Source organism: Myotis myotis, unplaced genomic scaffold (assembly GCF_014108235.1).
Source record: "Myotis myotis isolate mMyoMyo1 unplaced genomic scaffold, mMyoMyo1.p scaffold_m19_p_19, whole genome shotgun sequence".
Lineage (NCBI taxonomy): Eukaryota > Metazoa > Chordata > Mammalia > Chiroptera > Vespertilionidae > Myotis > Myotis myotis.
Genome location: NW_023416323.1, coordinates 11,353,137 through 11,380,701, shown reverse-complemented (window position 1 = coordinate 11,380,701; position 27,565 = coordinate 11,353,137). Strand labels below are relative to the sequence as shown.

Here is a 27,565-nt window from a genome sequence, read left to right as displayed (position 1 = left end):
CAGTGTCTTGTGAATTTGGCCTGCCTATGGGGACGCCAGCTGTGGTGTCCTCCAGGAGATCCGAGAGGCCACATGAGCTCAGGGAAGGGGAAGTTCAGGGTTAAATACGTCAACTCATGTTTGATGGTGTCAGTGTGTGAACAAAAGCATGTAGGCCTATTATGTCTGTGACAGTGTGGCCAGCTGTGTGCTTGTTTGCCTGTGCATGAGGTTGTGCTCACAGGTGGTGTGTGTCTGTCTCTGTGGTTATGTGTAAGAGTGGCTGCTTGTCTGGCTGTGTCCTTGACAGTGTTTCTGCTTCTCTGTGTGCCAATGTAAATGTGTGTGTGTCTGTGGGCATGTGTACACAACTTTGTGGACTTCAGATCTCTGAGAGCTTATAGGCGTGCTGGCTGTGGGCCTATGTCTTTGAGTGTATTTCTGTGCGGCACGTGTGCATTTGTGTGTCAGGATGTCTCCATAAGAGTGTGTATCTTGCCCTGACCGGTTTGGCTCAGTGGATAGAGCGTCAGCCTGCGGACTGAAGGGTCCCGGGTTCGATTCTGGTCAAGGGCATGTACCTTGGTTGTGGGCATATCCCCAGTGGTGGTTGTGCAGGAGGCAGCTGATCGATGTTTCTCTCTCATTGATGTTTCTAACTCTCTATCCCACTCCCTTCCTCTCTGTAAAAAATCAATAAAGTATATTTTTTAAAAAAAAGGAAAAAGAAAGAAAGAAATAATCCCTTGCCTAGTTTTTTTTTTTTTTAAAAAGAGTGTATCTTTGTGACCGTTTGTAAGCGGGGCTAGGGTGGGCTGTGTCTTTGATTGTGCCTATGTACAGGTATACATCTGAATGAACATGGGTGAGCAAATGTGTTTGTCTTGGTGTTTTGTGACTGGTGTAAGAGGTGCTGGTTGTGTGTGTGTCTTTGGGTTTCTCTATGAGTGTGTTATTCTGTGTGTGTCTGCCTGTTTGTATGTACACACATACATGTGTTTGTGTGCTTTTTTGCCTGTTTATCTGGGTCTGTGGGTTTCTCTGTGTGTGCGCACAGGCACATTCCTGAGGGACTAAACAGTCAGCAGTGATCAACACGTACACACACTGAAATGTCCCCCCAACAGTCCTGTGCTGCTTGCTGACCGGGGCTCCGAAGAACACTGGAGTCTGGGTCAGTGGGCTCCTCAACACTCAGGCTAGGTGGCCTTCGGCTCCATCTAAACCAAATTCCCAGGGAACAGCACAGAAAATGACTGACACCCCTCAGTCCAGCTCAGAAGCTGTCTGAGACAGGCCTGAGGCATGTGCGTGTGCGTGTGCGTGTGCGTGTCTGCAATCCAGTCCTCTCTGCCAGGACCTCCTTCCTCCAGCTTTCCGAAACGTGGCTGTCTACTGTTCCTCTATCTGAGCGGAGAGAGTTAACTTAGCGGGCCAGGGCGGTCTGGGCTGGGGGCCGCCCCCTGGCCCCCCTCCAGCACCAGCTCCAGTTACAGCTGCTGGTTGGGGAGGGCATACTGGGGTGGGGCTGGGAGGGGAGATCGCTGGGGGCGGTGCATCCAGCTCTGGGCCAGGGGGTCCAAAGTGCTTGCCCGGTCACAGCCAGACTTGGGGGCCTGCTTCCAGCAGGGGACAGCCTGATTGGGGTGAGCGTCCCCTACCCCTCCCCTCCCGGCCTCACCCCTCGCCTAGCTGGGCAGCCTATTTTGGGAGCAGGAGTGGCCAGTCCCTGGCTTCCCAGGCAGGCCAAACCTAAGAGAAATGCAGTATGTTTGGGACACTGGCTTGTCCCGGGGGTGGGACTATGGGTGCCACTTCTCCCTTCCTTGCTGTTGCCCCCTGGCTGGTGTGGGTTATGGACATTTATGTGTGTATGTTGGGTTGCGTCACTGTTTGGGTGCACTGGAGGCCTAGATGAGGGGTAATATATGCCTGACTGTGTCTCCACCCCATATCCTTCTCCAACTGGAAGTGTAGGGGTACCGGACTGGTGCCGTATCCATTTCAGCCCCAGTGTGTGTGTGTGTGTGTGTGTGTGTGTGTGTGTGCGTGCGCGCGAGCTCCCCTGCCCCTGGCATCTGTCTTTGACCTCATGTCACTTGCCTGGTGTTGTCCGCTTGTGAAAGATGTCACCCAGAGGTGGGTGGAGGGGATATTTTTCCCTTTTCTCATTGTTCCCAGAAGAGGAGAAGGGGTGGCCTTTTCCCCAGCAGGATTGTGCCTGACCCCAAGGAGGGGAAGGAAGGCTGTTGCCATGGTGGCCTGTACGAGGCAAATTCCTCCAGAGTGAAGTGGGAGATATTTATACCCAGGGTCAGGCAGAGAGCGGCTGTCAGGGCCAGGGCAGCAGAGCTGGGATATTTCAGACACAGCACGGCCATGGTGGGCAGATGGGCCCTTGGCATTGTTTGTCCCTTGCAGTGTATATGTCTGTCCATCTGGGTGGAGTGAGGCCTCCTGCTCTCCACTGGAGTGGGTGGGGGAATCTGCGGCCTGCTGTGGGGATGCCCAGCCCGCAGAAGATCCCCGTGGGCGGTGTGTGTTTCACCCCCATCCTTGTGGCCATGTGACCCCATTTTGTGGGTTGATTTGGTGACACTGTGTCCTGTGGAGCAGGGGGTGCCCCTGTTACTCAAGGTGCATGCCAAATGCTTTTGGAATTAAGTCCCTCTCTGACTTAACCCCTTGGGTTCAGGCCCCAGTGGTAGGGGAACAAGAGTACACATTTCCTAACTCTTGGTGTCTCCCAGGACAATGGCATCTCTCGACCACATCTTGGTTCTCTGTGTGAGTCTCCTAGCCATGGCTAGAGCAGGTGAGTCTGGGGAGGCAGCCCACTACCCACCTCAGACCCAGGGTGGCAGGAGTTGGGGAAACCCTGCTAGAGAACCAATTTGGAGACTCCAACCTAAACTGAGTCAGTTGGGGCACTGGGAAAGTGGGGGTCTCACATGGGGTCCAGTAACAGGCTAGTACGTGGGGGAGGAGGGAGGGTGCCCAGGTCAGGCAAAGGGTGGGATGGTGGCTGGCTTCCCCAGGATGATGGGATCAGAGACAACCTGTAATGAGATGGGAGCGGGAACAGTTAGGTGTGCCTTACCCCACCCAGGGCAGTGCAGAGAAGGTAGCTAAGACCCAGAGAGGGCGGGTAGCTTGCTCAGGGTCCAACTGTTCCCCAACTCTCAGCCCAGGAAGGTAGAGCCCCCAAAAGAGTCTGTTTATGCCCTTCCTTGTCCAAGGAGCCCAGGAAGCATCCAACCCCTGATTTCTCTTTCTCTTTCCAGAAGCTCCACAGGAACATGACCCATTCACCTACGGTGAGGGAGGGGGAGCGTCTGTCTTTGGGAATTGGGGTAGGGGGGCTGGGTTTGCCTGTCTTGTCCTCATTCTCTCTCTCATTCTCTCTCTCTCTCTCTCTCTCTCTCTCTCTCTCTCTCTCTCTCTGCCTCTGTCTCTCTATTTGATCCCTCTCTGTTTCTCTGCTTCTCTTTCTCCTTTTACTTCTCAGTATCTTGCGGCCCATCCTCTGCTGCTTCCTGCCCTTTCTCCTCTCCCTGCCCCCTCATCCTCTCCACCATCCTTCCGGCTCCCTTGTTTCCCACGTCCTCCCTGCACTGCCCACCTCCTTCCCTTCCTTCACTCTCCTCTTCCTGATCCATCGCCTGCCTCCGTCCTCCCATATCTGCTTCTTTCTGATTGATCTTCTTTCTCCTCTCCTCCTTCCCATCCTTCCTCCTTGCTCCCTCCTCCCCATTTTGCCCTTCTCTTATCCTTCTTCCTCCCCTCCCTGCCCTCACCCTCCTCCCTGCTGCCCATAGACTATCAATCCCTGAGGGTCGGAGGCCTCGTCATCGCCGGGGTCCTCTTCATTCTGGGAATTCTCATCATCTTCAGTGAGTACCCCCACTGCCTCCAGCCCGGTTCGCCCGCTTTACACCCCAATCCCCCCGCCCCCGTCCCCGCCCCGCCCCGTCCCGCCTTCAACCCCGCCCTATTTCCACCTTCTGCCCGCCCTGTTCCTGCCCCGCCCAGGCACTGCCCCATTTTGCCCCACCCCCATCCCATCCTCGACCCCGCCCGCCTGTACTCCCGCCCTTGGCCCCGCCCCCGGCTCCCCCTCGCCAGCACCCCTGGAGCCACAGTGCCCCTCGGTGCCCGCCTCGAGCGGACTCTCAGCCCTGTCTTCCCCCCGCTCCCTACCCACAGGCAGAAAGTGCCGGTGCAAATTCAACCAGCAGCAGAGGTAAGAGGCCCTCCCGCACTGGCTCACCTGCTCCCGCTCTGCGGGGGCTCTGAGGGCGACGCGGAAGCCCACCCAACCCACAGCCAGAGACCCGTCAGCAAATCTGTACCAAGCACCTACTGGGTGCCACGCCCCAACCCGGGTCCTGGGACCAAGCCATGAATCCCCTGCCCTCCCTGCCCGGCTGAGCCCCCAGCCCCGGGGCGGCGGCTGGAGGTGCCAAGTGCTCCCCAAATACAAAGTCAGGAGCGCGGGGCGCGCTGCGAACGTGCGGCGGAGGAGTGAGGTCACCGCTTGGCGGCCCAGTTTAGCTCAGTCTTGTTGCTCGCTCTTTGATTCGTCGTTAAATAAGAATGTAAAGCCCAGACAATGCGTAAGTGCAAGTACCTTCTCCATGCTAAAACAGTTACAGATGTTGTTATAAATAATAGCCAGGACTCACTGGGCGTGGCCCACGTGCCAGAGGCCGTTGCGCTGCATCTTATTCACCCTCCGCGCCACCCCTCCGAGTAGCTGCTGTGTTACCCTCGTTTTACAGAGGAGAAAACCGAGGCACGGGGGTAAAATCGCTTGCCCGAGATCATCCAGCTGGAAGAGGCCATCTCGAGGCAGTCTGCCCTCAACCCCTTTGGTCGCCCGCCCCCACCCACTCCCAGTCCTTCCCCCGGGAGGTACTCACTGGTGCCCGCAGGAACGCCTCCCGGGGGCCCCTGAATTCGGTCGGAGCCCACGCCTGCTCCTTGCCCACCGCGGCCTCAGGGCACACGGGTCTGCGGAACGAGGGCTGCCTCAGAGGGATCTGGGAGTGGCCGCCCCCTTTTCCCATTCCCGGTTCCTCTGCTTCTCTGTTCCAGGACTGGGGAACCTGACGAAGAGGAGGGAGCTTTCCGCAGCTCCATCCGCCGTGAGTGTGGGGAGACTTCGGGTGTTTGGGGGTGAGGGTTGGTTCCAAGAACCGCATTCCTGGCCCTCCCCGGGCGTGTGGAGGATGGGATTGATCTCAAAATGGGGGGTGGGGAATTTCTCTGCCGCTCCCCACTCCACAGGGACCGGGGTACCCTCCTGACACCCGAACTCTGTGTTCCCCTCAGGTCTGTCCAGCCGCAGGCGGTAGAGACACCTGCCGCCATGGAACCCAGCCAGGTCCTGCAGCTCGGTCTAAGCTGGGCAGGGCGGGGGGGTGGGGGGGGGCGGGCGAAGGGCTGAGGCAGGGGATGGGGGGCTCTCCTGACTCACCTGTTCCACCCCCACAGGATTCCCCTGGCACCTGATGCCCCGCCACCGCCCGCGCACCCGCTGCCACCTGGACTGCTCCACTTCCTAGCCCAGACCCACCGGCTCCTCTGCCGCCCCGACTTCCAATAAAAAGTGTTTTCTCTCCTGACAGCATTTTGTGGATGTCAGTTCTGCGCGGAAGCCTAGCCAGGCACCCCCTAGGACCCGGCAGGGGGCGCCCCCACCCTTGGGGAAGGGGCGGAGACCTCGGCAGTGGGCGGGGGCGGGGGCGGGGGTGGCCAGGACGGAGGCGGGCTCTCCGGGCCCCCATTGGCTACGGCCCCCCCCCCACACCAGGGCTCCCCCATCTCCCCCAGACATCAGTCCATCGGTCTTCCAGCTGCCGCAGCCGTGCCTTCACCGCTTCGGCATCCAGCCTCCCCTGCTGCAGCCCGGCATGGCGACCCCAACCCAGGCCCCCACCAAGGGTGAGCGTCGCCTGGGGAAAGGGTGCAGGGGGGCTCCGGGGTCTTAGAGCTTCGGAGAGAGGACCTGAGGAGCTATCAGTCCCGGAAGGGAGGGGAGAGGGGAAGGGGATGTCCGTTCCTCCCAAGGGCGAGGCCCCTGCAGTGCACCCCTCGGCGCCCCTCTGGGCCTCTTGGGCACCCTCTCCCAGTGGTGTCGCTCCTGTGCGAGACCCGCGGTGGCAGAGCGGCAGTCGGGAGAGAAAGGATGCTCCGACCGGTAGCTATGGCAACCGGGTGGCTGATCCTGCACAGCACAGCATGGTAGTGGACGGCGAAGAGATGGGCTTTGAGGGTGGGAGCTGATGGGGCAGCAGCCACAGAGGTTCTCGCCCTTTTCAGGGTCCCTGAAATGGGTGTGTGTGTGTGGGGGGGGGGTCATATCCCTCTTTTTCCAGCGCTAGCTTCTATGGTGGGAAAGCCCTAGCAGGCAGGTTCAGTGGGAGAGGAGAAAAAGGAATAGGCAGGGAGATGGAGGAAGTGACAGATGGAGAGAGATGAAAACTGACAGCCTGAAAGAGATAGAAAGGGATCAAGGGAGACAGGAGACCCAGAGTCAGAGACCCAGAAAGACAGATATGAGACTCAGAGAGATTCCAGGATAGTGAAGGGGAGAGGCAGAGAGAAACAGAGACATGCAGAGAAAGAGAGGAAATCAGAGACAGAGAAAGATAGAGGGAATGAGGCAACTGCGGAGAGGGACGCAGAGAGAAAGACACAGGAGGTGAGAGAGAGACCCAAATCGCCAGAGAGGAATGAAGAGAGAGGAGGAGGGGCAGCACAGGGTGGGGCCTGATCTACTGCAGCAGCCCCCCTGGCAGGAATGGGTGACAGGTCCCTCCTTTCCAGCCCTCATTCAGGGGTCTTGTCTGGACTGGGGGGTGCACTTGGTGCACACAGATGCTCCTCCCCACCTCCATCCAACCACAGCGATGTGCATTTCACACCCATTAACCCAGTTATATGCACCCGCTTAAACACTCTCTCTCTCCTAAGAGCCTCCTTTCCTTCCCCGAGCTTGCTTCTTCAGAGGAGCAGGGGAAGACTGGTTTAATTGAGGGTTGGGGGCAGAGGAAGGGTTCCCAGCGCCCAGAGAGGGCCAGGGGATAAGGCTAGGGGTCCCGAGGAAACCCCACTCCACTCCAATCTTTCCTTCCCTGCCCCCTTTCCCGGCAGGCAGGGGCTGCTGCATGAGCCGTATCTGCAGAATTGGAAGCAGGGCGGGGGTGGGGGGGCCTGCAGAGGCTGGAAACCACCCTGGGGAGAGGGGGCTGGGCTGAGCCGGCAGGCCTGGCGGGAGCCCAGGGCTTCTTTTCATGGAGGTGGTTAGCAGGATCGATGACAGTAGGCGGGCCAAGGTGGGAAGACACACGCCTCAGCCACCCGCCCCCCCATCTTTTCCCCAGTCACATCATCAGAGGGGACCACAGGTCTTGGGGAACCCCAGGAGGAAAAGTATGGTGTGTCTTGCAAACTGCTTAAGGAAACTAAATAATGGATTGTTGGGAGGGGAGGGGAGAGAAAGGTGAAGTCTCTCCCCAACCTGTCACAAAGCAGGAGGGAGAGCTGGGGACAAACAGGGAATGCAGGAGACCCACTGGGCCTGGGTCCCTTATTCCTGAGAAGGACCCTCAACTTGGCCAGAAGCCAGCCCTGGGGAGGGGCAACAAAGGGAGGTACAAAGGGAGCAGAGGACGTCAAGATTGGCTCCAGAGTTAGAAACCCAACCCCTAAGCCTCCCACAGAACCCCACCGGCCTGAGGTGCCTGAGCCCACCACCTCTCTTCACTTATCAAGATGCCCCAGTTACCATAGCAACCACCTCCTTCCTCTTGTCTCTGGCAACTGGCCAGGAGTGGTGCACATTCCTTTTCCTGCCTCCTGGCTCCACCCTTAGCTCAGCCTAGCCCTGAGAACCCAGATTGCTGGGGTAGCAGGAACCAGAAGAACTTCCGCATGGAGCACAGAGCAGCCAGGGAAGAACCAAAGAGGATTCTAGGACAGGCACTCACCCAGCGGGTTTCTGATGGTTTGGGTAGGGAGGGCACATGGAAACACAGGCAACAAAAAGCAGGATAATCCAATTGCTGTACCTAAGACTTCCTCTTTGAAGACTGAACAGAGAATGGAGAAGGGTGAACTTGCACAGTGTGTGAATCAGTGCTCTTCAGGGTCTTGCTTAAGTGCCACCTGTATTAGTCAGTTTAGGCTAGAGCATTTAGGGCAACAAATAGTACCAAAAATCTCAGTGGCTTCTGACAACCAAGGTTTATTTCTCACTTATACTATTCATCAATCACAGGTCAGCTGGGGACCTCATTCACCAATGAACACCGGAGCGGTTACCATCCTGAACAGTCATGTCACCAGGTCAAAGTCAACAGGGAGCGCTTGTCTGGGCTCTTAGATGCTTCAGCCTGGAAGTGACGATGACATTTCCACTCACAGTTCATTGACCAGGATTAGTCACATGCCTCCGTCCCCCCACATCAAGGCAGCCATCTCTCCCTGAGCCTGGAAGGGGAAGAACACTAACTATAACACCTGGCATTGCTGGCACCCCTCCCCTCACGGCGCCCTAGAATTCTGCCCTAGACACAGCAGACTGTACTAAGAGCTGTCGGAGGAATTCAGGAGCCATCAGATGGGTTCTTGAAGGGGAAAGATGTTCTGAGTTCTCCCGAAGGAGAATATAGTTTGGGACAAGGAGAAAAGAAAATCCACACACATACATATTTTACCCACACATTAACATTTATGAAATCAGGGTGAGTTTTCTAATAGATGGGTGTTTCATGTTGTACAGTTACATACATATTCATGCATAACACATCCACTGGGGAAGCTATTACAAATCAATTATGAATCTTAAAATCAGTAATGCCTTAGAAATAAGTAATATAAGCACATTATATATAGCAGAATATAGGGTATATTATAGGACAGCTCCCTGTGTTGGACTTGGTAGCAGAAGCAAGTGGATGAGAGCAGTAGCTGCAGTGGCTGCCTTTTGGAGCTCAGTGACTGAGAGGTCTCAGGGAGTGTTCAGGGAAAGCTGACACACTCAGCAGCCCAGTGAGATTGGGGTTTCTTCACCTCCATCACCACATGCACGTGAGATTATGTATGTGCTTTCAGGGAATGAATCCATCATTTGCAAAAGCCTACACAAGGGCCCAGGACCAGGACTGTACAAGGGAAGGTATCAGCCAATGGATTAAGTGGGAGCTGGAATCCATCCTGTGCTTCACTCTTCAAACCTTGTGTCCTTCCATGAAGCCCTATCACCCAGAGCAAGGGGTCTCTCTATCTGATTTCTACACAGAAACCGTTAGGCCAGTGGCCCCATCTGGATCCTCATATATGTTAAGAAACCCAGTGTTGAAATATTTTTTTTCCCCTCTCTCTCTTTCTCTGCCTTTCTTCCTACAGTTCCTCAGGAACCTGACCCATTTCACTATGGTGAGTGGCAGATTCTGTGATAAGAGCACCTGGGGATGGATGATGGCGGCTGCTGATCCCCATGGGTCACTGCTGAAGTGACTTCAGTTGTGGCTGATATGTGCTGGGCTACTAGCCATGGGACCATGTGGGTACAGCTCACAACAGCTGGGCTTATAGAGGGCAGAATCAAATTGGGGTACCTTCTCTGGAGTCCTTCAGGCTTCACCAGGACTCAGGGCTGGTGCATTAGGGTCACCAGAGTAGCAAACAAGTCTGAGGCCAGGTTGCCTGGATTTGAATCCTGGCTTAGCCACTCACTAGCCATGTTGCCTTGAGCAAGCAACTTTGCCTTTCTGAACCCTTCTGTAAAAAAGGGAAAGTAATAGTTCCCACCTATAAGAATTGTGAGAAAGATTTACTTGGATGATGCCATTAAATCATTCCTTCCCACAACATGGAAGCTCAAAGAAGCTACCTCCAGGTCTAGCAGACCTGCTCCCTATGACCTCTCCCAACAGCCCGCCTGCCCTCTGCCTTCGCTCACTCACACTGTTCCTCCCACAAGCCGAGTGCTTTCCCACCGCAGGGTCTTTGCCCTGGCTCTTCCTCTGACAGAAACAGTCCTCCTCTAGCTCGTCACACCGCTGGCGAAGGCTCCTCTCCCTTCTTCAGGCCTCAGTCAATACTGACTGCTCTGCTAGGAGAGGCCCTCCCTAATCCCAGGCAAGAGGAGCCACACCTACACATGGTCACATGACTCAATTTTTGGTTTTGTTTTGCTTAGTGCTTTATCACAATAATAAAGTCAACTCCCTGAGGGCAGAGGCCTGGACCACTGCTGATACAGAGTGGGTGCCCTATAAATTAATATTTCAAAAAATATTTACTGCGGTATAATTAGACAAGAATAATGCTTATGTAGGAAAATACTGGAAAGAACTAGATTAAAGTGTTGAGAAGAGGATGGGAAATTCTAAATAGGACAGCCCGAGAAGGTTTGACTGACATTGGAATAAAGCCCAGAAGTTGGTATGGGGGGGGGGGGGAGATTTGGGGGCAGATCTTTCCAGTAGAGGAACAGCAAGTGCATAGACCCTGAGGTAGGACCATGCCCGATATGCTCCGGGAAGAGCAGGGAAACTAGTGTGCCCGGGGTTAGGGGGCTGAGGGGAAGTGGAGTGGGGTGAAGTCCGAGAAGGAACAGAGACCAGATCTTACAGGGCCCTGTGGACTGTGATGAGGACTGGCTTTTACTTGGAGTACAATAAAAATGGGGAGGGGAAGGGGCAGTTCTGAGGGGAGGAGGACCCTGATCTGACTCAGGTGCTAACAGGATCCCTGTGGCTGGGCGAGGAGACCACAGAGAAGGTGGCTTGCTGCAGTAGTCCAGAAGGGTGACAATGGTGGACAGGACGAGGGAGGAGGCAGTAGAAGGAGGGCCAGAGGAGGGGGTGAGGGAAGAGAGGACAAGGGGAGCCATGTCATCTTCACCCACTGGAGGAGCCTCCAGCACAGCCTGCAGCAACCCTGAATTTTGGGACCCTGGCTGGGCAATCTGAAGACAGGTGGGGGGGGGGGTGCTGAGGTGCCACCTCACCTTGATGTCACCCGTTATCTTCCCCAGACTATGACACTGTGCAGACCGTGGGCATGACTCTCGCCACCATATTGTTCCTGCTGGGCATCCTCATCATCATCAGTAAGTGTGTCCCTCTCCTGGAATCTAAAACCCTCAAAGAGGGCCACCTCCGGCCAGGCCCCAGGCGCAGAGTTCTCCTGCTGGCTCTCGACCAGACCCTTATGTCCTGTCTTCTTGTTCTGTCTATCTCTCTCCTAACAGGCAAGAAGGTGAAGTGCAGGAAGGCGGACTCCAGGTCTGAGAGGTCTGGCAGCAGTGGGGAGAGCGGGGAGAGGGGTGGGAACAGAAGGGCCCAGGGCTAGCCTGTGTTCCACATAAACCTGTGGCTATTGAGGCTCTTTAAAAAAAAAATCAATTAGACATTACATAACTTACTAAGTGATCATCCCAATAAATCTCAAATCCTATGCTTTTCTTTCTCATCTTTGCTTCCACAGCCCAACATGCAAGTCCTGTAAGTCGGAGCTTCCCTCCTCAGGTGAGGGTGAGAAAGTGTGTGGTTCTGGGAGGAGGACAGGTGGGAGCAGGAAAGGGAGTCATTAAAAGGGGAGTTGCACTGTATGTCCCTAAGAATGGGGCCACCAACCCAATGGGTGGACATGAGAGATTCAGTAGGAGCTGAGATCCTGCAGCTCAAAATGTTAAACCGTGGCTCGTCAGTGGGATGTCAAATGTCTTAGCGTCCACTAAGCCTCCAGACACAAGGACGCAAGCTTATAGAAGCAAGGATGCACTAATTCTGCCCCCAGTAGAAAGCCAGAAGCCTGGGAAGAGAGGGGACCCACATGGGAAAGGACTTCCGCAGTCAGAATAAGAAAGACAGAGTTGAGTCCTAGAGAAGCAGAAAGCAGATGTTTTCCAGACTTAATTGTTCGATTTGGAAGATCTAGAATGAAATGCAGGAGAGAAGCGAAGGAACTCAGGGAGAAAGGGGTGAAGGAAGGAAGGGCTTTTGAATAATAGTATCAAAATAACAAAAGAAGAGAGGCATGGAATGCAGATTTTTAAAAACTGATGTAAGTAGCATGAAGCAATGGAAAGGGATTAAGAGCAGAGGGGATTGAGGGGGGGGCGCACAGGAGAGGGTGTGGATGAGGCTGGATGGAGGTGGGGGAGGGTGGAATATAGGAGGGATGGGTGCAGAGGGGAGTAGGAAGAGTGGGGGTACTGCAGGGGGAGAGTGGGTGCAGGTGGATGGAAGGTGTAAAGGAGATGAAGAGAGATGTAGGCCGTGGAGAGGGATAAGCATGTAGAGAAAGATTGTGACTCCCTGGGAGTGTTAATTTTAATTATGTAAAAATATCTTGACCTGTTTTTATTGGACCTGCGTCCTCTCCAGGGATATTTAGAAGAATCAGATGGGAATCTCTCTACCTCTTATAAAGTTCTTGTAACTAAAAAGTGGGCTTTGGGGTACTCAACATTTGGGGGGATTTGGTGGCAGATTTCATGTGTTTCATGAGACTTTCTTTTAATGAAACTTAAAACCATTAAGGGGACACTCTGTGGATGACTGGGGGAGAGGGGGGGGCGGGGAGGCCCTGATGCCTGGGGCCGCTCTAAGGGCATGTGCAGGATTCTGACCCACTCCAGTTGAGTGCCGTTCCATGTGGGTGGGAGGTGGAGACTCCCTTTGTGACAGGGGGAAGCCCCCGTCCCCCCCCCCCACCCCCCCCAGAAGCCCAAGCTGGGCCAAGGAGTCTCCTCAGAGATTGTTCACCTCTGACAGTGTCCTACAGGGCAGGTCAGAGACACACAGGCGTCCCTGTGTGGCCCACACCTCAGGGAGGGGGAGGCAAGACAACTCCCCGGTGCTGTCTCAAGACTGTCAGTTCTTGGGGGTCTGGATTCCATGTGGGGGTGAGGGCTCACTGGCTCTGGGGAGGGGATGCTCTGCCGCCGAGGGCAAACTAAGGCCCGCGGGCCGGATCCGGCCCATTTGAAATGAATAAAACTAAAAAAATAAAAAAGACCGTACCCTTTTATGTAATGATGTTTACTTTGAATTTATATTAGTTAACACAAACACTCCATCCATGCTTTTGTTCCGGCCCTCCGGTCCAGTTTAAGAACCCACTGTGGCCCTCGAGTCAAAAAGTTTGCCCACCCCTGCGTCTAGTCACTGACCTAAACTGTCTCTCTCCCTCTCTCTCCAGCCCCAGGAGGTGGCGGTGTGTAAAGCCAGCCTCGGCACCTCCACTGCTGTCCCTGCCTGAGTGTGGGAGCCCGAGGACCGGGTGGAGGTGGTGGGGACCCCAGCTTTGCGCTGCTGGGAGCGCTCCCCGGAATGAGCCGCCCCACCCACCCCGAGGCTGGAGCCGCTGCACCCTGCTGCCCCTCCCAAGGCCTTGGCAATGACGACCCCCTAAAGAGCCTATCTGCATCCCAGATACAGGGACTCTGGTCTCCAGCTCTTGGAGTCCGAGAGCCCAACCCCTGTCCCTCCGAGTTCCCGGGTACTGCCCCCCTGAACCTCCTCGTCTCCTCCCCAAAGATTCGTTCTCCTGCACCCTCGGTGTCTGTGTCTTGAGCTTAATAAATGTGCATTTGGTTTTTCCCCCGTTCTGTCTGTGTGCTCTCATCTGTGGGGACCAAATGGGGGAGGGGCAAAACTGAATCTGGGGAGCTCTCGCCCAAATCCCCAAGTGGTCCCTCCTTCCTCTTCCCCAGCGGCCTCCTCCTCTTTCCAGGATTCCCTTCCTCTCCCTCAACTCCTTCGGGGCTGTGCCCTTTCCGTCTCCTCCTCTAGAGACCCCAATAGACGCCCCCCTTCTCGCCAGCCCCCTCCCCAAAAGAACCCCACCCATCCAAGACCTCCTAGCCCCAGGCCCTGCGGGTGGAGGTCCCTGCCTGGCTTCTCACCCCTCTCCCGGTTCCCATCACCCGTAGCGTCTCCCCCTGCAGCTCCCACCCCAGGCTCTGAAGCCAGGAAACCCAAGAGGAAATGACTGAGCCCGTCTGGGTCCCCGCCCGCCCGCCCGCAGGCGCTCTCCTGGCCACACCCTCCGCCTGCTCGCAGCTGCGGCCGCCGCTGCCCTCTCTCCACGAGGCTGCCGGCTCCGACCCCCAGCTCGGACGTAAGTCTCTCCGCTGACCCTCCTCCACCTTCTCCACTCTGCCCAGGCCCGGGCCCAGGTGAGTAAAGACTGATCTTAGCGGATCCTCTCTGCCCCCATTCATGCTCAGTTCTCCGGCCTCCTCTGCCTGACAGGGGTCCTGGGCTGCGCTGCCCCTCTTGCCCCTGCCTCAGTCTCCCCAGCTCTCCTCTCCCTCTCGGACTATCCCTCCCAGCTCTGCCCAGCATCATGTTCTGTTGTCCCTGCGGGGAGGTCCTGACACTCACTTTTTCCTCTGAGGTCAGGAGCACATTACTCACTCTTCCTCTTTCCCTTCCTTGCTGACTCTTGGGCTGGGAGACAGCCCCTGAGGGAGGGTAGGGGCCCCCGAATCTACCCCTGTGCCCCAGGCCCCTCTGGGTGCCCGGTAGGGTCAGTCCTGGTGGGCAAGTGCTTCTCTGCCTCGGGCGTCTGCACAGTGGCTGCTACCTGAAGCCCAGTTTTGTCTGATGTGTCTTGTTTTCTTTGGGGACCTGCAGAGGGAAGAGGGGGTGGCTACTGGGGATCCCACTTCTGAGACACTCCTATTAGCCCTGGTAGGGGTGTCCTTGAAACCATAAGTACCTGCTCAGGCTGGGGAAGGGGGCTGTAAGGATCCCTGGGGCTGCCCTGGGCCTGCCTCGCTGACATCATGGCTGACCCCGGCTCCTGCTCACCCCATAGATGTCGCCCTCCGGCCGCCTGTATCTCCTCACCATTGTGGGCCTGATTCTCCCCACCAGAGGTAAGGCCCAGCCCTTGTCTCCACCCTGCTCCGGAGCCCTCAGCCCTACCTCGAGGGCCAGGCTGGGTGGGCAGCTAGTGGGTTTGGATGTCCTATCCTGTGTCCTCACCTCCTACTGAGCTGGCCCCCGGAAGTGGGGGTCCCAACGAAGGGGCCAAGATTACATTCCTTTTGGACACCTCAGACCTGGGTGGCTGCTTCCAAGTCTGGCCAGAGCCTGTCCTGCTGAGCAGCCTCCATTTCACCTCCCAGAAGAACTGAGTTTGATTTGGCGAGGAGATGGGTGTCGGTTTTCTACTCAGCAGCCAGGAGCCCTGGGCTCCCAGCAGAGCAGCTCGCTGGATGCCCGGGTGATGCATAGTTAGGCAAAGGGGGTGAGCCAGGGCCAGTCCAGGAGCTGGAGATGTCTCCCCTTTGCCTGGAAGTGCTTTCTGAAGGCAGCAGCTATGGTGGCATTGGCAGGTGCGTTCTGCATGGCAGTGTGTGGGAGCTGGCCTTCAGCTTTACCGTATTATGTTATACGTGTTGCCCTGCTTGTTTCACAATGAAGAAATAGACTCGGCAAAGGAAGTGTCTGTGCCAGAGGCTAATGAGTGGAGGGGCTGGGCCCAGTCATGCTGTCTGTCCCAGAACCCAGAGCACACTCTCCACTCACTGCCGCAGCTCTCTTGGATACAATGGTTTTCGTGTCTTTCGTCAGTCATGCAACAAGTATTCGTTGAGCAGCTACTATATGCCAGATCTTATTGCATGCACTGTGGAAACAGCAGTGTATAAAACAGGGGCTCACATTCTATTTGGGAAAGACAGAAAGCCATTGGTAAATTACATAGTATTCTAGAAGGTGATACGTGTTATGGAGGACGGGAATGAGGATTGTTTGAATAAGGTGTTCAGAGAAGCCCTGACTAGGAGGTGACATTTGGGCAGACACTTGACGGAGATGAGGGGATGAGCCAAGCAGGTATCTGGGGGAATGAGTGAGTCTGGTGAGGAACAGCAGGTAGGCCAGGTGGCTGGGTTGGGTGAACAAGGGGCAGGGTGGGAAAAGGAGAGGTTAGAGTAGTGACAGTAGGGCCAGGGCGAGGCACTGACTGCATGTTAAGCAGTGGGGGAGACTCTTCCCCCCTCCATCTCATTTCACGCTCTCTAAGGTCTGAGAAGTCGATTCAGTCATCCCTACCTTGCAGTCGAGGCTCAGAGTGGGTGACACAGCAAGGGAATGGCTGGGAACAGCATTTGAGATGAGGGCCCTGGCTGACTCTAGTGCCTGGGCTAACCCATCTCCCCCAACCCACAAAGATGGGCAAGGAGAGGGGCTGGAGGAAGGGTGTTGGGGCATTAGCATTTCTTAAAACACTTCTAAGATCATGTATTGATACCACCAAAGCTGAGCAATCAAAGAGCTGTCTGCTGTTCTACCAGCAGATGGACCTCCTGAATTACACGCCCCCAAAGGCTTCAGAAGGGAGGGTAAGTGGGGGTGTTGGTGAGAAGGGGACCAGAGCCTACTCCCTGGCTTCTCATCCTTGATTTCTCAGGACAGACACCCGAGGAGGCCACATCCATTTCTCTAGCAGACTCAACCCCTGTGAACATTCATGCCCTGACTCAAACCCCAGGTGAGGAACGAAGGACAGACCTGGTAAGATCCTGTCATTGCAAATAACAATGGCAGTACAATTCTCAAACTGGACCAAACTGGTATTTTTGAATTTGTGTAACTGAAAAATCCAGGGATAGACCTTCAGGCGTGGCTTGATCTAGGTTCTCAAATGATGCTATCAGGAACCTGTCTTCATCTCTTGGTTCTGTTGTCTCTGTGGTCGCTTCATTCTCAGGCAGAGTCTCCTCTTATTGTGCCAAGATGGCGTTCAGAAACCTGGGATTTCCATCCTACCTGCTAAGAATCCGGAGGGAAGAGAATTTTCCCTTCCCCAATCCAGCAAATGTCCCAGAACTGAGTGTCATTGACCAAGCTCAGGTCACATGCCCACCCCTTTGTGGCCACAGACGCAGAAAGCTGATTAGTCAGACCTGGATCTCATGTTCAACCTCCAACAGGGCTGGTGCCAGCCCCCACTGAATTAAGTAGGCTGAGGGTTGGGGAAGGATGGTTCCCCAAAGGAAGTTCCAAGACTCTTACCAGAGGTGGGTGGATGCTGAGAGGGGGAATGGGAATTGGTGGGAGGGGAGGGCAGGGCCTGAGACAGGGAAGATGCTGCCATTGCATTTAGGCAACGAGGAAATGGCTGGATTAATTAAGTCATTTCCATGACATCAAAATTGAGTTGCTATGGAAATACTCCTGTACCGCCATTCATGGACCCCCTCACCTCTTCTCTTTTCTCTCCCTGTTTCTGGACTTCAGACGCAGTCCCCCCAGAACTCCAGTCCACCCCTCAGACTTCAACCCTGCAGGCTGGTGGTGAGTGGGGCAGCCATACGGGGGGAGGTAGGCCTGGGACCAACATTGTTTCCCCACTTTCCCTGACACTCTGGGTCTTTGGCTACCCATTTCAGCCCTCCCAACTCTGAATCCCCTGGTTTAATTTGTGGTTGGACAGCCAGCCAACTCATTCACTTCTTTAAAAAAAATCTTTTGGAATCTTGAAAAATAATATGCATGTAGAAAAGTACAAAAAACATAAATGTACAACTTAGCAAACCATTCTGAATTGAACCCCTGTGTAACCACCACCAGGTCAAGGAATAGTTTTGCAAACACCCCAGAAATTCCCTATGTGCCAACCCCATTCACTTCTTCCATTTAATCTCTTTATCTTTTTCCCTTTTTTAAAAAATTTTCAAATCATTTTTGAACTTTTTCTTGGAGTCTAACATAATTCAAAAAGTGCTCCCCAATTTTTTCTATTAATGTTTAATGATACAGGTGTATATAAACACATTCTTCTGGGAAGTAATAAAAATATGGTAGGCAAGACGAAATCCCTTTGTCCATTCCCCATCCTTGTAGTCGCTCCCATCTCGGGGAGGCCCCCGCTGTTAGCATGGGGTTGGGAGTAGTCCCCCAGTGAGATTGTATCACGTGTGTGTAACCTGGGGAAAATACGCTGTTTGGGAGGTATATTTGTGTGAGCCTAAGGATATTATATGATTGTGTTTCTGCAACTGGCCTTTCCCCCCATGAAATAATGTTTGGAAATTCTTCCCACATTCCCGTATAGACACTGATCTTGTCCTTTTTCACTGCTAAGTTCTCCACAGGGTACCAGTGCACAGTTAATGAATGTATGCACATCTTTTAAAAATATGTATTTTTATTGATTTTTAGAGAGAGAGGAAGGCAGGGGGAGAGAGAGAAACATCGATGTGAGAGCAGAAGATCGATTGACCGCCTCCTGCATGCCCCCAACTGGGAATCAAACCCCAGCAATCGGGTTTGTGGCCTGCCTGGGAATTGAACCGGTGACCTTTTGGTGCATGGGATGACACCCAACCAACTGAGCCACACAGGCCAGGGCTCTCTGCACATCTTGATGAGCACCTTGGTCACTTCCAGTTTTTTCTGCCACACTCCGTGCCGCAATGAGCAACCTTGTCCCTTTCCCTTTGATCAAACACAGCACTTATGTGACTGTTTGGGTCTAAATATTTCACCCTTGTTCACTTGTCCAATTTTCACACAATCCCTCTAAGGTAAAAATGATCATTATCCCCGCCTTAGAGATAGGGACATGGAAGCTCAGAGTAACTTGCCCAAGTTGTCACAGTATGTCAGTAATGTGGCTGGGATCAGGGTCCAGGAACCTGGCTCTAGAGCCCAGCTCTTGCCCACAATACAATGGGGCTAAGGGCATGAACACTAAAATTTGTTTTCAAGGCCATTTGGAAACGGCCGCATTGATTTGCCTGCCACCAGCAGTTACACGAGTCCCCCTTTCCCACTCCCACAGTGCCACTCGGCTTATGAACGTCTTTGATTTGTGCCAGCGGGACCCAGGGAAGAGGGCCCCTTGCAGTTCTGTGGATCCATGCTGCTCATTCACTTGTTTCTTGCCCTCCCCTCCCTGCTCTTCTGACCTCAGTAGAAACACCAACCCAGACGCAGCAAATGAAGGGAGAGACTGTGCTTCTAACCACAGACCCGGGGACGGATGAGAGCAGCACGGAAGGTAGAGCCTTGCACTAGAACAGGAATGTGCAAGTTTTGTTTAATTCTCTTCTAGGTCAGCTTTTCCCCAAGGATATTTCTCAGAGCACCCGTTTGGGGAGTTCTTAATACATCTTCCAAAAACATTTTTTTTGGTTTGCCCAGCCTGTGTGGCTCAGTGGGATTTGCTGTCAAAGGTGTTTGTGAAACTCTAAGATAAAGTTAATCATGTTTCTTTCTGGCAGGATTTTCCAGAGTCTCAACAAACCTTATTGCAGCAAGTGTCCCCAGAGGGGCATCTAATTTGTGACATTTTCTAAGCCTAATAGACTCAGGATGCTTTTTTGTTCAGGTTCCTTTGCAGGGCTGGGGCCGGGAAATGTGGCTATAGGTGTTTCCCTTGTGTATGTCTTCTTGTTAGAGCAGGAGCTTTTCAAGTGTAAATTACAGAAAACCCAACTAAAATGAAAGCTTATTGGCTGTATATGTTCTGTGAAGTCCAGAGGTACCACTTTCAGGCATGGTTGGATCAAAGAGCTCAAGTCATCATGACAGACTTGCTCCTTCTCTCTGTTGTCTTCATTCCCAAGTGGCTTTCTCCCTCTTGGTGGCAAAGATGGTCCCATAGTTCTAAGTGTAGGTATCAGACTCAGCTAGAGCACAGCTAGAGCACATCTCTTTCTCATCATCTGCACCCCAAGGTCCAGAATTGACTTTCATTAGCGCAGCTGGGGTCACATGCCCATGTCTGACCAATGAGAACCTGGGAAAAGGGCTACTCTGATTGGTCAGGCCTGAGTTTTGTGCCCGGACCCTTGGGCTGGAGAACCTGGTCAGCCTTGTCTGAATTGCATAGACCAAGAGTTAAGGAAGAGGTGGTTCCCTTAATACCAGTGAGCAGCAAGTGTTCCCAGAGGTGTGGGGAAGGGGGCTGAGACCAGATGAAGGTGGCCTGTGTGATGCTCCATATTTGAGGAGCAGCCCCTCCTGGAAAGGACCTGTAGCTTGGGCTACTCCTTGGCTGAGATACATCCACAGTGTGCGTTTTGGGCACTGGGCAAGAGCACCACTTCTAAGGCCATGCCATTCCCCTATAACAGTTTTTATAAATGTTAGTTTTCCAGTGATGGCAGTAAACTACCACATTCTGACAATCTGTCTATTAAAGCCATTTTATGACAGATGGAAATAAAGGGTCTTGGGGAAGGGAACATCCCCAAGTGGGGTGTAGCAACTCTTTCCACACTTCCCAATTGAGAAAATATCTCCATGTCCCTCATTCACTTGCTCTGAGTCCTTGCTGACCCGAGTTATATGTGCTGTTCCATACTCCTGGTTATGTGCGACCGAAATTCAGCTGAGCCTCAGGGCCACCCAGACCCTGAGCACGGAAGCCCCCAGTGCCTCTCTGCCTCCATCTTTGTTTCTCTTGTGCTGGAGCTTGTCTCCCGCCTTGGCTCCTGTCATCTGCTGGTTCAGAGCTGCGCAGCGTCACCTCGCTTCCACTGAGAATCCTTCTTGGAATTTGCAAGGTCCCAGGGAAAGGCGAGACTGGGTCACGTGCTCCCCCTTGTGGCCTGGGTTACAATTGGCGAACAAGATAGACGGGAAGCCTGAACACCTCCCACCCCCAGCCCAAGAAAGGGGAAGCTGTTCCCAAAAGAATGGAGGAGTGCGTGCCAAGTAGATAATAACAGCCAACGTTAGCTGAGAGTTTGCTCAGTGCTGGACCCTGTGCTAAGCTTTCATGTATTCACTGAATGCTCATAACCATCACCTTAACCCCATTTTACAGGGAAGAAACTGAGGCCCAGAAAGGTTACTCTGATAGCCCCAGGCCACAGCCCTAAGTGGCAGAACCAGAGTCTGAGCCAGGCTCTGCAGGGCCTTGGTGCCTCAGCACCACACGCCACCCAGGCTGTCTCTTACATTTTCTGTCCCTGCTATTAACCTTGCCTACCTCTGTTCAAGGCTTTCCTGAACATGTCAGCATCCTTGGCTGATGGTTCATGTTCTGGGAGCGAGGAGCTTAGATTGGCCTGGGGAGCTCCGGGTTCATGAGGCAGCTTTTCTGCCTGTTGACTTCACACTGGGACATCAGACAATAGTAGCCATTTCACTGGGACACTTCTCAGTGCCAGAGGGGCAGGTCAAGAGAAGGATCCTCTGGTATTTTCGGCCTGGGAGCAGAGGCGATATTCAAAATGTTTTATAACAAGTGCCTCCAGGCTCTGTAACTGGGCTGGGGTCCTGGGGGCACCCAGCCTGGTTATGAGAGATGTTATCCTTTACTTCCTGGGTCTGGGGCCGTCCACAAAGTCCTAGGAGAGGGGTCAGGAGGTGGGAGGGAATCCTATATAATAAAAGGCCAGTGATCATAATGGCGTAATGACCAGAATGACCGATCAACCAGTCACTATGAGGTGCATTGACTACCTCTTGGTCCCTCCCTCCAGCCCTCAGGCTCCAATCGCTGGATGGCCAACAGGGAACCATGGCGGGGCGGGAACGGGGACTGGGGACTGGTGAGCGGGCAGAACGACCGACTTCTTGGTCCCCCCCCCCCCACACACACACCCCGTCCCGAAGGCTCCGATTGCTAGATGGTGAACAGGAAACCATGGGGAACCGGGGTGGGTGGTGGCAGGGCAGGACTGGGGACTGGCAAGCAGGCAGAAGGCAGGCTTCTTGGTCCCGCCCCCCGGCCTGCAGGCTCTGATCACTGGATGGCAAACGGGGAACCACGGAGAACCAGGGTGGGCAGGAGAACCAGGGTGGGCAGCGGCAGGGCGGGACTAGGGATTGGCGAGCTGGCGGAAGATGGCCCTGATCACAGGCTAGGCCTAGGGACCCTGACCGCGCACGATTTCGTTCGCTGGGCCTCTAGTTTCAATATATTCATTATTTACTGGCTTCAGGGGTCGGAGTGGGGGACACAGGTGCCTGCCCACTGCATGTGTAGGTGTGGGAAGGGGGTTTCTCACAAAGACACGGTCAGTAATGCCTCTTGTTTCCCTCCATGGCACGCTCCTGCCCTCCACCATCTTTTGGCCACTCTCTCTGCTGATCCCACTAAAGGCACCACACTCTCCAAGCAGTCTCCAGACAAAGACTTCGCAACAGACCCTGCCTGCAGGCCTACTGGTCAGTAAGTCCCCAGACTGGAAACAGGCCATTTCCTACTGACTGTGTGTTCTAGCGCCTGGAATACTGCCTCAGTAAACATATGTTGGGTGAATACACAACTTCAAGGCTGGCAGGGGGTGGGTACAGGATAGGCACATAATAAATAGAGGAATGAATACATAAATGAATGTTGCATGCAAGCCACCCCATTACTCAGTGACTCAAAATGACAATCATTTATTTAGTTTTTGAGAACTAAACTTGAGTCTGCAATTTGGAAGTTTAACCTGGGCTCACTGGGTGGTTATTCTGTGCTCACCTGGATTTATGTATCTGAGATCATTTTGGGGGGTCAGCAAGGAGCTCTGCTTCTAGAGGCACCATGATTCTTCCCCTTGTTCTTCTGTCTTCCACTTCCTGACCAGCCAGCCCCAATGAGCAGATGGAAATGATATGTCCATGTGACACATTCATTCATTCATTCATTTATTCATTAAAAAGATATTCACCTAGTGCCAGGCACTGTTCTAGGTGCCAGGATACAGCAGCGAACAAAGCAACAAAAATCTTTGCCCTCATAGAGCAGACATTCTAGTGGGGAGAGAGAGACAAAAAAGTAATAGCCATATTAATTATATGTCATGTGGTTTTAAAGTTGTTATCAAGAAAAATAAAACAGGGTTAAGCTGAAAGAGTGACTGGGATTATTTCTGTAAAGGGCATGGAAGGCCTCTCTGAGGAGTTGAAGGGGACGCATGAGGATATCTGGGGACGCACGCTGGGCAGAGGGAGCAGCCGGTCCCAAGGCCCTGAAGTGGTCTGGCAGGTCATGAGCAGGGCTGGAGCAGATGATGAGGGGAGAATGAGGAGGTAAAGTTAGGGAGGTGATGGGAGCCAGATTGTGTGCCACCTGAGAACTTTAGGTTTTGTTCTATGTGCACCAACATTGAGACACAGGTGTCCCCTCTCCCTGATCCTGTCATTTACTGATTCACTTCACAATCTTTTGCTGAACTTCAACTTGCTCTCTGTCTGTCCCCTGCAGATTCAAGTGAGGACGATCCCTTTTCCTATGGTAAGTTACCCAGGGAGGATTCAAGGGGGAGGAAGGGTTAAGGCCCTCTTACCACACTCCTCCACTCTTCTCTCTGCAGATAATTACACTCTCCGGAAACATGGGCTGTTGGTCGCAGCTGTGCTGTTCATCACAGGCATTGTGATCCTCACCAGTGAGAATGGGCGTTGGATGGGAGGGGCACCAAGACTGGGAGGAAGGAGGCCTTGGCATGGGGGTAGGCCAGGGTGGGGGTAGGTTCATGAAGGCTCCTGGGCAAGGCAAATTTAAATGAGGCATATCTCTTAGCTTCATAGCCATACAAACCACCACAGAATTCAGTGGCTTAAAATGGCAGCTGTCTACTTAGCTTTCAATTCTGCAATTTGGAAATGTAGCCTGGGCTCAGCTGGGTGGTTCTTCTGGCCGCTGCTGGGTTTATTCATGCATTTGAGGTCAGCAGGGACTTCTGTTTCTGTTGGCACCTTGGTTCTTCACCTCATTGGCCTCGGCTTGCTCATTTGGTGGTGGCAGGATAACTGGATGGTGCAGTATCCAGGACTAGAAGCCATGGGGAGCAGTAATTACACTGGCCTAAAGGGTCGAGAGATAGAACTATCAGAGAGGTTTGCAGCCCCTGCATCATTGTAACCCAGCCAGGAGGGAGCAGGATGGAGGGGACCAGATACATAAACCTTTCTCTCTTGTCCTGCTCTCTCCTGCAGTGCCTCCTTGCCACTGCTGAAGGAGAGGGCGAGGGGCTGAGACTTTGGCCTCTCAGGTCAGCCGGCTCCCAGGGCCCAGCATCACATGGGGAAGGGAGCAGAAGGAGACTAACAAGCAGAAAAACTACTTTTTTAAAAAAATATATGTTTTATTGATTTTTTACAGAGAGGAAGGGAGAGAGATAGAGAGTTAGAAACATCGATGAGAGAGAAACATCGATCAGCCGCCTCCTGCACATCTCCCACAGGGGATGTGCCCGCAACCCAGATACATGCCCTTGACCGGAATCGAACCTGGGACCTTTCAGTCCACAGGTCAACGCTCTATCCACTGAGCCAAACTGGTTTTGGCAGAAAAACTACGTTTTTTTAAAAAAAGTTTTTAAAATGCTGCACATTAAATAAAACACTAAGGCCACCAGTTTGCAAGCTCTCAGTTAAACTGTGTAACCTGCACCAAGTTTTATTACCTCTCTTGTCCAACTTTCTCATCAGGAAAATGGGCACAGCCACATCTTTTTTGTCTTAAGGTGGGAGGCAGAACACTGACAGAATAGAAAGAGATTGTTAACATGTTAACACGTGTCTGAACCTCATTGAATCAGGGATCAAGCAACCTGTGCTTATTGATCCTGACTTTGTGTCTAGCCTGTTCTCTCCCCTGTGGGAAGAGTGAGGCTCAGAGAGTTGGACTGGATCCAGGTCTGTGTGAGGACAGAGCCTGAAGTTAGTTCTGGGGCCATAAATTGTTCCAGAGACAAATATTTGGGGCACCTACTCTATGCCCAACGTGTGCTCTGATGCTGGTTTTGCCCTGGGGGAGCTCAGAACTCATAGGGGGGTGACAATAAACAAGCAGTAGGTCAGTGCCTGGCATGTAGTAGGTGAATGCACTAATGAGCAGAGAAAGATAATAACCATGAGGAAAATGAAGCCATATGATGTGACTGAGAGGGAAAGGGAGAGCTGATCTCTCTCAAGAGGTAAAATCAGAACTGATTCCTGAGGATGAGAAAGATGATTAAAAAAAACCCAAAGAGGTAGAGGGAGAAGCCCCAGGTGCAGTAATGAGCTGAGCATGTGGCAATAACTGTGGAAAGGGGCTGAACAGGCCAGGGATCCGAGAAGTAAGGGTGGTGTCCAGGAGTCCCCTTTGTCTTCTGAAATCCCCTCTCATTCACTGTGGTCCAGCCTCCTGGCCTCCCTGCTGCTTCTTAAGCTCACGTGTTCCTTCCTACCCAGGGCCTTTGCAATGACTCTTCACTCTGTGTGGAATACCCTTCCTTCAGATGTCCAAGTGGCTCCCCCATCACCTCCTTCAGGTCTTCTGCCTCCTTCCTGGCTTTTGCTTTATAGCTATAGCATGCATCACCTTCTGACTTATCACCACCTGTACACTTGACTTAGTGGTTTTTTTTTTTTAATCCTTACCTGAGGATATGGTTGTTGTTTTTTTTTTTTTAAATTGATGAGAGAGAGGGAGAGGGAGAGAGATGTGAGAGAGAAACATCAATTGGTTGCTTCCCATACATACCCCAACTGGGGATTGAACCTGCAACCTAGGTATGTGCACTGATCAGGGATCAAACCTGACATCTTTTGGTGCACTGGATGACACTTCAACCAACTGAGTCACCAGGTCAGGGCTAGGCCATTGATCTTATTCCTGGTCTCCCCCACTAGAAAGCCAGCTCTACTAGAGCAAGTATTCTAGTCATTCTTATTCCTGGCTGTATTCCCAGGGCCTAGGTCAGTGCCTGGCACATAGTAGGTACACAGTAATCATCTGTGGAACGAATAATACACAAGTTAGGAAGGTTTCCAAAGTGCTCCTCTATGTGTGGGAGAAGGTCCTCCCTTGGGCCCTGCACCAGCTTTTCTCCTATCTGCTGCTCATCACTTGCTCAGAGTTGCCTTGGTGCTTCCCGAGGAGCAAGGTTGATGGGCTTTGTCCTCCAGCATCCAAAGCACACACATACACACACAGAAGTCAATATTGTTCCAACTTGTGATTGGATCATTTCCTTCATCCACAGGTGGCAAGTGTAGGCAGTTGCCCCGATTATGCCGGAATCATAACAGGTGAGCCCATCAGAAATGGGGGCCAATGACCAAGCTGCCACCAGCTTACCATCTCCCTCCCCTCACAGAGCCTACAGAGTCACAAAAGCCCAGCCTGAGAGGGAAGACCCAGATGGAGCCAGAGCCAGGACTGATGGCCTGAACCCCCTACCTTCCCAACCCTGCCTGCCCTGAGGGCTGTCCAGCTCCCCAGGCACTGCCCTCATGTTGACCATTCTGTCAGAAAAAAAGTAAAGCACTGCAATCCTTGTCTGTCAATCTCTGGTCATTCATGTCTGGGAGTGGAAGAAGTGGCAGGAGCTGGGGACAGGCTCCCTGAGGACTAACATGAGGAGGTCACACTGAAAAAACAAGGTAAGAGATATAGTGAATGAAGCCAGCCTGGGGTGAAGCAGGAGGGATGGGGGAAGGGCTGCAAGGGTTCTGGTCAGTGCTGGATTCTGCCCATGGCAACTTGAGACCGCCGGCCTGGTCCATGCGCAGAGCCTGGTGTCCAATGTCACCTCACCCCTAACATTGGTAGGTAGCCTTGGTAACTGGGCTAGCACAGTGGAGGTCCCAGCCCCATGGTGGCCCCCTTTTCTTCACAGCCTGGGTCCCTCCAGCATGCACACATGAGTGTTGGCCTTCCATGAGTGTGGACACCCGGCCTGCATATCTGAGCTTCAGCCACACCACCAGCCCACAGATTGGGTTGCCTCTTGATTTAGGGAGTGCCCACCAAGAAGCCACGTAGGCCCTGGAGTGGGCTCAGAGAAATTTGGATGGGGAACTGGGTCGCAGGTCCCAGAGCATGGTTACGTTGAGCACAGGCTCCAGTGGGCACTTCCTGAAGGCTCCGGGGTTCTTCAGCCTGTGAGGAGGGGCTCAACCAGACTAGGCCAGAGCAGGCCTCCGAAGCACAGGGCTTGGGGCAGAGCCTCTACCCAGGTTTAAGGGTCTTCCTGCCAAAGGAAAGGGATAAGGTCCTGTTCACAGGTGGTTGCATGAGAGGATTTCACAAACCAGGTCACAGCCTATTCATGGATTACAAGGTCAATTCAGTGGGCTGTGAGTAGCATAAAAAGAAGTAATAAGGTATGAAAGGAAATAGCAGTGTATCAAATTATATATATATATATATATATATATATATATATATATATATATATATATATATCTTCTCAATTTTTGCTACAATTTCATCCTATCTGCATTATTATTTTATTTTAGTAAATCAACTCACTTTAAAACTTAAGTACGTTTATTTTAAAAACACTATCATATATGGAAGAAGCACTGCTTCATATAAATAGAACATAGCCAGAAAGATAAATCTAATGAAAACAAACACATATATGTGATATGTATCATAAATATGTGACATATTCTGTATTATGTATATACACATAAATTGTGAATAACACATATATGTGTGATGGATATTGTATGTGATATACATATAAGAATTATACTAAAAATATTTTTGATTGTCAGCTACCAGCAACAGAACAGATGCCTAACCAATCAGGAGGAAATATCACTCATGTACATATTATATGTATATTACATATGTACACATACACATACATATGGTCAAC

General features: G+C 52.8%; 3 protein-coding genes across 11 annotated transcripts; all 3 read left to right on the top strand.

The window, feature by feature from the left end:
- The first annotated feature begins 1,474 nt into the window (after nt 1-1,474).
- Nucleotides 1,475-5,608, top strand: FXYD1 (FXYD domain containing ion transport regulator 1). 3 transcript variants are annotated; one of them, XM_036345540.1, is made up of 8 exons: nt 1,475-1,625; nt 2,730-2,794; nt 3,264-3,296; nt 3,798-3,872; nt 4,186-4,222; nt 5,077-5,126; nt 5,314-5,365; nt 5,476-5,608. In XM_036345540.1, exons 2-7 carry the CDS (start codon nt 2,734-2,736, stop codon nt 5,334-5,336), a joined length of 279 nt encoding a protein of 92 aa, XP_036201433.1. In that variant the 5' UTR covers nt 1,475-1,625; nt 2,730-2,733; the 3' UTR covers nt 5,337-5,365; nt 5,476-5,608. The 3 variants fall into 3 exon arrangements, with proteins under 3 accessions (XP_036201433.1, XP_036201434.1, XP_036201432.1); XM_036345539.1 differs by lacking the exon at nt 1,475-1,625 and adding an exon at nt 1,724-1,745; XM_036345541.1 differs by lacking the exons at nt 1,475-1,625; nt 3,798-3,872; nt 4,186-4,222; ... (1 more) ...; nt 5,314-5,365; nt 5,476-5,608 and adding exons at nt 1,632-1,745; nt 3,488-3,789.
- A 157-nt stretch (nt 5,609-5,765) lies between these two features.
- FXYD7 (FXYD domain containing ion transport regulator 7) lies at nt 5,766-13,601 on the top strand. 2 transcript variants are annotated; one of them, XM_036345543.1, is made up of 6 exons: nt 5,766-5,925; nt 9,394-9,423; nt 11,030-11,104; nt 11,246-11,279; nt 11,482-11,522; nt 13,201-13,601. In XM_036345543.1, exons 1-6 carry the CDS (start codon nt 5,895-5,897, stop codon nt 13,221-13,223), a joined length of 234 nt encoding a protein of 77 aa, XP_036201436.1. In that variant the 5' UTR covers nt 5,766-5,894; the 3' UTR covers nt 13,224-13,601. The 2 variants fall into 2 exon arrangements, with proteins under 2 accessions (XP_036201436.1, XP_036201435.1); XM_036345542.1 differs by having other exon boundaries at nt 5,769-5,925; nt 11,246-11,288.
- A 432-nt stretch (nt 13,602-14,033) lies between these two features.
- Nucleotides 14,034-26,243, top strand: FXYD5 (FXYD domain containing ion transport regulator 5). Of its 6 annotated transcripts, none has more exons than XM_036346539.1 (10): nt 14,034-14,179; nt 14,824-14,884; nt 16,426-16,506; nt 17,256-17,312; nt 18,937-19,020; nt 22,077-22,142; nt 23,170-23,199; nt 23,279-23,353; nt 25,940-25,985; nt 26,054-26,243. In XM_036346539.1, exons 2-10 carry the CDS (start codon nt 14,824-14,826, stop codon nt 26,157-26,159), a joined length of 606 nt encoding a protein of 201 aa, XP_036202432.1. In that variant the 5' UTR covers nt 14,034-14,179; the 3' UTR covers nt 26,160-26,243. The 6 variants fall into 6 exon arrangements, with proteins under 6 accessions (XP_036202432.1, XP_036202429.1, XP_036202433.1 ...); XM_036346536.1 differs by having other exon boundaries at nt 18,934-19,020; XM_036346538.1 differs by having other exon boundaries at nt 14,046-14,121; nt 18,934-19,020.
- Nucleotides 26,244-27,565: the final 1,322 nt, after the last annotated feature.

Excerpts from the sequence above, each read along its gene's own strand:
- FXYD1 (XM_036345539.1), top strand. Across the intron at positions 3,297-3,797 it reads ACATGACCCATTCACCTACG|ACTATCAATCCCTGAGGGTC; the intron begins GTGAGGGAGGGG and ends TGCTGCCCATAG. Across the intron at positions 4,223-5,076 it reads AAATTCAACCAGCAGCAGAG|GACTGGGGAACCTGACGAAG; the intron begins GTAAGAGGCCCT and ends TCTCTGTTCCAG.
- FXYD7 (XM_036345542.1), top strand. The coding sequence starts at position 5,895 with ATGGCGACCCCAACCCAGGCCCCCACCAAGG. Across the intron at positions 9,424-11,029 it reads ACCTGACCCATTTCACTATG|ACTATGACACTGTGCAGACC; the intron begins GTGAGTGGCAGA and ends TATCTTCCCCAG. Across the intron at positions 11,289-11,481 it reads GCGGACTCCAGGTCTGAGAG|CCCAACATGCAAGTCCTGTA; the intron begins GTCTGGCAGCAG and ends TTGCTTCCACAG.
- FXYD5 (XM_036346536.1), top strand. The coding sequence starts at position 14,824 with ATGTCGCCCTCCGGCCGCCTGTATCTCCTCACCATTGTGGGCCTGATT. Across the intron at positions 23,200-23,278 it reads GGACGATCCCTTTTCCTATG|ATAATTACACTCTCCGGAAA; the intron begins GTAAGTTACCCA and ends TTCTCTCTGCAG. Across the intron at positions 25,986-26,053 it reads TTATGCCGGAATCATAACAG|AGCCTACAGAGTCACAAAAG; the intron begins GTGAGCCCATCA and ends CTCCCCTCACAG.